This window comes from Phaenicophaeus curvirostris, chromosome 15 (assembly GCF_032191515.1).
Source record: "Phaenicophaeus curvirostris isolate KB17595 chromosome 15, BPBGC_Pcur_1.0, whole genome shotgun sequence".
Taxonomy (NCBI): domain Eukaryota; kingdom Metazoa; phylum Chordata; class Aves; order Cuculiformes; family Cuculidae; genus Phaenicophaeus; species Phaenicophaeus curvirostris.
In genome coordinates this window covers 4,458,011-4,465,772 of record NC_091406.1, presented here as the reverse complement: position 1 = coordinate 4,465,772, position 7,762 = coordinate 4,458,011, and the positions used below count along the sequence as shown (strand labels likewise).

The window sequence follows — 7,762 nt, the reverse complement described above, 5'->3', positions numbered from 1 at the left end:
CTACAGAAAAAGAAGGTCCCTATCCGAGAGAGTTTTATAGCCTTAAGGTGAGTTTCAACATAGCTGAACCATCAAGAACCTGGTTGTAGTCTGAACATTAATTCTCTTTACTTAATGTGTTTTAGTCTGGGGGAAGATGCGCTCAGTATTATACCTGTGAGCTTCTGTGCGCTGCGTTACAGAAGAAACTATTTGCAAACACGGTCCGTCAGAAATGACTTACATTCACCTCAAGTGTGGCCTCTTGCTAGTGCAGAAATGTGGAGAAAGTGATTTCTGAAATTAAAACACAGCCATAATTTTCTACTCAAAGAGAAACCTATAATCTGGATAAACTAAGCTAAAACAAAATTTACTTTGATTTAATAGTGTGCTTTTTTGATAATGGAGGTTCCAAAAGGTCTGTTTTAAAGACCAGTGTTGATAATAACAGAGAAAGCAATGATCTGTACTGGTGGTTTGGAGTAGAATACAATGATTGCAGGAGAAATGCTAAATTTGTACTCTATCTTGAACAGCCACAATCTGAGTGGAGTTTGCAGTATATCAAATGGGGCCTCTATTAGTGCTCATAAGAAGAAAAAAAAAAAAAGAAGAAATTCCAACTCTAGCCTTGTCCCTTGTTAAAATACAATTTCTAGGTTGAACTGGTACTAAGCCAAAGCAAATTGTATGGTGGAGCTAAAAGGAAGATGGTGGAGGCTTAGGATAATTTAAGGGGCTCTCCTTACAGTGTGAATTGCCTATAAACTATAAACTGTTGTGCAGATTAGCCAGATGGCTGAGGTGGGAACAGTGTAGGGCTGGAATACTGGGAGGCCAGAAAACAGTTTGTGGAAAGGCTGATGAAGCTAGAAATTACTTGGGTGAAGCCAGGTGTTTAGGAAGAACAACTGCATCAGTGGCTGAAATGAGTGAGTTGGAAATTGTGGATTAAAAAAGTAAGATGTTAATACTGTTTATTAATATTGATCTTTATCACCCTTGCAAGTGGTTTATTAGCATTACCGTCATAATGCACCTGTTAAGAGGATGCCTATGGGACCATAATCCTGGTTTTGCTGAACTAAATGGCAAAGGCCTCCTCTAAATTCAGCAGTAACACAATCAAGATGTACAGAAAGGTATCATCTGCAACAAAATACAAAATTTGGTAACTTTTGTTGAATTATTTTAGGTATCTACAGGGGGATTATTTAATTTCAGGGACCCCTTAGACGCATCAGTTTGCAGATTTGAAAGGGCAATATTTTCATACTCCTCTTGTGATGCTGAGCATCTGCAGTGGTGAATTAATACTATCAAATCCTTCTGAAAATTCTTGTTGAGAAATCCGTAAAAGATAGGATTGATACATGTTGAGATCATGGCCACAAGGTGGCATATTGTAAAGGCTAGATTATGATTACAGCTCATTAGTGCCTCATAGTTCCAGTCAAAAACAACATTGAATATATTGAGAGGCAACCAGCAAGCTGCAAAAGTCACAACAATTGATATCAACATCATATTAATCCTTTTGTTTTCACTCATTCTGCTCTCGTTTTCCCTCATCCTATCTATTTTACCATGTCTCCTTCGGAGGCATACAAATATTCTGAGATAACAGATAAAAATAAACCCCAGCGGGAAGCAGTACTGGAAAACCAGCAGACTAGTGGTAAAAATCAGTCGTTCTGTAACGGATGGCCATGCTTCAATGCAAGCAACCTTGTTCTTGTAGAAATCATTATGGAAAGACAGATGTTTGAAGGGCTCATCTGTTAATTGGTGAAATATTAAGAAAGGAATGGATATTATGAGGGAAAAAAGCCAGATGAAAAGAATTCCCCAGTAAGCATGTGAAATACTAGGCTTCCAGCCACGTGGGTTCACAATTAGCTGGTATCTCTCAATGGCAATTAGTACGAGGGAGAAAATGGAGACTGTGACAGATAGACTTTGTATACAAGAACTTATTTTACACATAGCTTCCCCAAATATCCAGTAGTCCATTAAGGTATACGCAACTGTGACAGGAATGCACATGATACAAATCAAGACATCTGATAAAGAGAGGTTGGCAATCAAAATGTTAGTAACATTTTGAGCTTCTTTCCGCCTCTTTATTATTATAATCAAGCAAAGATTTCCAAAAAGCCCCACTGTTGTAACTAATGTGTAGGCAGTAATAAGCAAGAATTCTGCAAGGAAGGAAGGTTGGCATTCATCAAAGTTCAAAAACTGAGAATAGCTAATGTTTGAGATAGTTTGATTAGACAGAATCTCACTGGGATGTGGAAGGGCTTTATCCATCATGAAGCATCTGGCAACCTATGGAAAAAAAAAGAACAGCATTATTTAGAATATACTTTTTATGGAGCTTTCCAAGGTTATGATTTACAATGAGTCTGTCTTTGTAGTTGGTGTCCTTGAAGTTCTGAGCAAATGTAATGCAACTAATCATAGCACTGAAAAATTCAGATGGGAAAAGCCAGTGGCTGAGTATTAGTGGTTTTGTGTGTGTGTGTATGTATGTGTGTGTATATACATATATATGTGTATGAAGTCCCTTTTCTGAAGTTCTGTACAGACATTGTTACAAAACTGTAACTGGTTGTGATGTATAAGAAACAGCAGTCATGGCTCTGTTTAAGTATGACCATTTTCATGCAAATCCTCCTTTACCAAGTGTGGATAAACTTTGCTTTTTGAAATAAAGTATTTTAAGATTTGTCTAAGTCAAAGATTTAGCAAGGTTTAAAGAATTCTGATGAGGATAATCTGTTCTTGCTATTATCAGAAAAATGAAGACTGGGATCCAGGAATTACATTGCTAGCTTGGACATCACACATAGATTTTGTCTATAAGGACAAAGCACTGTGAACTAACACATCAAATCCTTCTGACGTATTCTTGAGCTTAAATGATATCCAACACCTCTATGAATGATGTCTTTAAGAGATTTTCCTGTTCTGCTTTTGTATTAAAGATAGCATGTCCCTTTTCCTCAATTTAATCTGAGAAAAATGCAAACCAAACAAACATCACATCATAGTTATACATACAATATTGCCATGTTGATAGTTGTCAAAAGTTGTCTCATTTCCCTACACACCATTTGCTGTTGTACAAATCTGACAAATAATAACCCCCAAATTTTCTGTGGTTGAATACAACATGTACTCAAGAGACACAGAGTTGATTCTTCTTTCAGTTCTAAGTTAAACAGTTGTCAGACAAAAATATGATATTAGCACAATTCTGTTGTTATAAAGTTAATATTAACATGAAGAATTAGGTTCAGTAGAATATTCTGATGGGTTTGAATTTATCATTGAGTTAAATTTAATCTTAAACCAAAGGCTCATCCGCTTTCTGGCCAGAAAGAGGCTAAATTTCCAACCTGGGAAAGGAAAAAAGAAGGATGTAAGAGTTACTTTGAAGGATGGATAAATATGTTCTACAACTATAACTTTCAAAACGCAACTCACCTTAATTTTTATTTGAAGTAGAAATTACTGGAAGGCTAGCTGGAAGGAGGTCATTCTTCCCCCCCTGTAATAAATACCATGGTGTTGAGAGCCTGTGGAGAAAGGAGGATGAAGAAGCAGTAGAAGCTTAAAGAGGATGCACAAAAAGAAGGGATAGGTAGATGTCTTAGTATTAACTATAAATAATTTGTTTATATGCACAAGATATGTCAACATTTTAATAAAAATCATTACCATTATTCAGTCAGAAAGGAAAAATGTTTGGTTACTTGCATTAGATTAAACACCAAACCCAGGCTTATACTGGGAACTATGCTTCTGTAACTGTTTGCCCCCAGGCAGCTAAAGAATATTCCAGATAGAATTATATCCTCAACCGCTTTATCGTGATACTTCTGTATGATGTTAGTGTGGGTGCTTCAAATTAAGCTTCTGGAAAAACAAACCCCAACCACCTTCGGAGGATCTGTTACCACTCTAATTCTGATTAAAATATGCCTTTCAACTAGTGTGCTAGAGTGAGAAGTGGCTGTAGATTTATGTGATTAGATGTGGCCCTGATACTCCAAATACAACCTAATTTGTGGTCAGGGGCTAACACTGAGAGCCATAGTCTCCCTAAACAACCCAGCTGACTCAGTTACAGCTATACTGAGGGAATGGCATAGAAACCTTTCAGTCATGATGCAAAAGTCTAGTGGCTCAGATTGCCTTTGTACTCCCTTACAGGTGTCCCTACTCCAGCAGGGCAAGAACAAGAGCTGTGGACCCTACTGTGCATGCATCGGCTTGCAAAAACTCTTCTCCTAATCTATCCAGGAGAAATAGAAAGCATTCAAAGCTAGCACAGTCAGATCCTGCAGAAACTGATGGTGCGGCTGAGCAGCAGCACCTTCAAGCAGCATCTTTCCTGGAATGCACTGTAACTACTTTTCAGTGAAGCACCACTAATTGCCTGGCTGGATTTATCACATAGAAGGATGCGTGTGCTGGAAGGACAAGAGGCCAACCAGTGCCAAATGTTGCCCTGATGAGCTTTACTGCCAGTTTAGATGTGTAAGGGTGTACAGCCTGGCTGCTTTATCCCAAGAGTGATCTTTTCTCTTTGCGCTGTCTGTGGTATTTGCCTGACTCACACAGATCTGAGCCCTGTCCTTGAAGAAGAGACCAGGTGTTAGCAGGGGGTCTGGCTTGGAAGCAAGATACCTTCAAAGACAAGCTATGCTCTCCCCTGCTTTTTATGTGAGCAGGAGAAGCTGCAGAGACTCAAAGGACATGAGGCTGAGCCAGGTTTGTAATATTTTATGCACTATTTGCTATGCTTGCTTATTTATCCATGGTTGCACAACACAGTTTGATAGCAAGTGCTGAATGTGCTCTCCCAAGAATTCAGTGTGAGTCGTAGGCTTCTTCGGCACTTTCTAGCATTTAAGGAAAAGTCCCTGTCCTGGCCATCTGATCAATTCACTCACTGTGTTACCTTTAGGCACACTGATCATCCGCACTGTCCTTTTTTTCAGGAATAAGATTAATTTCTTTTCACTGTTTATCTTGTACTGTGAGTTCAAAAGTGTAGCCTTTAGCACATGTCATTCTGCAAGGCATTTTAAACATTTTCTTGGCAATACAACAATTACACTTGTCTTGCTTAAACATCTGGAGTATTTGTAGCATTAGGAAAATAAGTTATGCTAGTACTTGCTGCAGCTTGTTCAACTATATTGTGATACATGCTGGCATCTTTAAGCTAATAACTATTAGCAGAATCGACATCCTTGAACTGCAACTACGGCTGATGTCAGACTTGGATTGAAGTGTTTAAAAAGAGAACTAATTACTTCAATCCCTGATCCATGCATTTTGAAAAAGATTTTTGAAAAAGATACGAAAACCCATTTAGCCTAGTTGTTTCATTCCTCTGTATGCAGAAACATTATTGAAATGTACATAAGCAACAGAAAGTTAAAAGCATAGTCTAAAATAAAATGAATTTTAAAAGGGCTTTCTTTTTAAGTATTCTCTTACCTGTGTTACAGATGCCTGGTCCCATCCCTTCAAAGTGACAAGTAAATGTTTCAGTTGCTAACATCATCCGTTTTTTCAGTCCCAAAGTATTGCACAGGTAAAACTTTCCATTCAGTTTTAAATACAGGATGTGCAGAATACAATAATCCTTTAAAATATATTTCAGTAACTTTTGCCACAGTTTTATGGATTTTCTGATATCTTGCCTGGTGAAAAATCAAGTCAAATCCACACTGCCTTTAACAATTTTTCTGTTCCCTTTTTGAGTTAATTACAACACCAGCAAACACATCTCCTTTGTGTATAAAATAATCCAAAGCGAAGCCATCTGCTGCTAAAGTGATACTTAAACTCTCTTTTCTTCTCTTTCTGAAACAAACCACAGTTCCACCATTTCCAACTATGACTGAATCCACCGGTCTGCAGAAAGGCTGCTGAGGAATAAAACAAGCTCTGGAATCCAAGAGGCAAACAGCAATGAGCAGGGAGGAGAAAGGACCAGTAGTCATGGGGATGGTTTTTCAGTGCAGCTTCCCTCCACCCTGTCAAACACCTTATCTTGCAATTTCATTTTCAATTATCTTATCTGTTCTGGAGTGCAAATGTTTTCCCTATGTTGGATTTCATGCGTAAACATCTGCAGATGGCTTATTGCTTTTTTAACTGAGGGAGATATGAAAACACAGTAAGCTGCTTGGAAAGAGCATGGACATCCTATTAAGTGTATAATTTGCTCTGTTGCAATTAAGATCACTGTATTTTCATTATAAATTGCTATTTTTGTTTATACTCCAGAGATAGAAAAATATTGCTGAAAAGCAAAGCCTGGCATGTTACTCAAGCCCATATTGAAGGGGGGGCTTTGCTATTGCTGTTTTGCTGGTAAAATCCCATAGCTTTTATAACCACTTCTTTGTAAAAATTGGCATTCTGTGTTTCCCTATTAAATGTTTTGAGTGGACATTTGTGGGAGAGGAAAGGAGCTGTTTTTTCTTAGTATGTGCTATTTGGTACATTGCTATTCAAACTCTTGAATTCATATCTGGGTCCACTTATGCCCCAATCTCAACCTCTTACGCTGAGCCATTCTGTGCCTTTCCAGTACTAGAAAAAGCAGTGGCAATAGAAAATGGTCCAGAGTTAGAATGTGTCTGTGTGGGAACTGACTCAGGAAAACTAGGTAAGAATTCCCTGTTAAATTAGAGCAGTAGAAACTTGTAGACAAAACACTTGAGAGAGGGCTGGAGTCTGTCTTACCGTGTCTGGTTTTTTTTAGGAGAGAATGATTTTGAAAAACAATAGGATCTTCTGGTTTGAGCAAGACTGATGCTGTACCTGGAGTGCAGGTTAGAACTAATTATTTGAAAATGTTGTTAGTTGTAATGCTATTGTATTTGTAGAAAATAGGCGTGGAGGGAGCCTCTGAAATCAGCCAGATGAACCTCCTGCTTCTAGTATCTTCCTATCTGTTCATGATGTATTTGCATAACCTGTTTTTTAAACATCTGTGGTGATCCTAGATTAAGTAGTCATGTGCCTAATTTACTGTTACAAATAATTCCTTAACACCTCCCCTTAAATTTCCACCACTTTAGTTTAGTCCACTATTATTTATTTATTATTATTATTTATTCTAGGTGGGGTCTATGAATTCTGAGCTGTTAACCAAAATGCTACAATCGATCAATGTGAATATAGTTTTCTAAAACTTTTCTAGCACTTGCTGGTTTTGATTATGTCAGAAATACTATAAAAACAAAGCTTTTCCAGAGTACTTTAGAATTTGTCCTTCTGGTTGTAGTGTAACCTGGGAAGTGAATCAAGATACGTATCAGAACAGGCCATAAAAGTGCATTATCTGTTTATAAAGGAAATAAGCCAGTAAAATGAAAAAGATGTGATTCTATTTTTAAATTTCAAACAAAGGTCAGGTTGCTTATTCACAAAGGTTTCTGTTTCTAATATAACACCATGTGCAGTCCTCTGTCTGTGGGAAGACTGATGTGTTTCACGTGTGATCCCCTTAGTTTTACAGTTCTATCAACCTGCTGCCTTCCACGGGTTTAATTTTGTTGTAACCTGTTGTGGATTAGTTCGCGTCTGACATCAGGGGCTCGTGGGCGTAGCTGCTCTTGGTCTGTTTATGCCTGACATCAAAGGTATGTTTGCTAAGTGGAATCTATGGCTGTGTATGAAGGGACAAAGATATATTGTTTTCAGCCAAACGCTGTAGCATTTGTTTGCAAAAAAAAAGGTTAATGGA

At 37.8% G+C, this 7,762-nt stretch overlaps 2 protein-coding genes and 1 long non-coding RNA gene across 3 annotated transcripts in view; 1 reads left to right on the top strand and 2 right to left on the bottom strand.

The window, feature by feature from the left end:
• HNRNPAB (heterogeneous nuclear ribonucleoprotein A/B) overlaps positions 1–7,762 on the bottom strand; it is a 302,005-nt gene that overhangs the window by 203,641 nt on the left and 90,602 nt on the right. The window lies entirely within an intron of this gene.
• LOC138727125 (neuropeptide Y receptor type 6-like) lies at positions 1,031–5,634 on the bottom strand. The gene is made up of 3 exons (XM_069869335.1): positions 5,500–5,634; positions 3,475–3,566; positions 1,031–2,313 (listed from the first exon to the last, which is right to left on the bottom strand). Exon 3 carries the CDS (start codon positions 2,296–2,298, stop codon positions 1,174–1,176), a length of 1,125 nt encoding a protein of 374 aa, XP_069725436.1. The 5' UTR covers positions 2,299–2,313; positions 3,475–3,566; positions 5,500–5,634; the 3' UTR covers positions 1,031–1,173.
• On the top strand, positions 2,832–7,744 carry LOC138727127 (uncharacterized). The gene is made up of 3 exons (XR_011338525.1): positions 2,832–4,764; positions 5,511–5,596; positions 5,885–7,744. It is a non-coding gene; the product is annotated as an uncharacterized lncRNA (long non-coding RNA).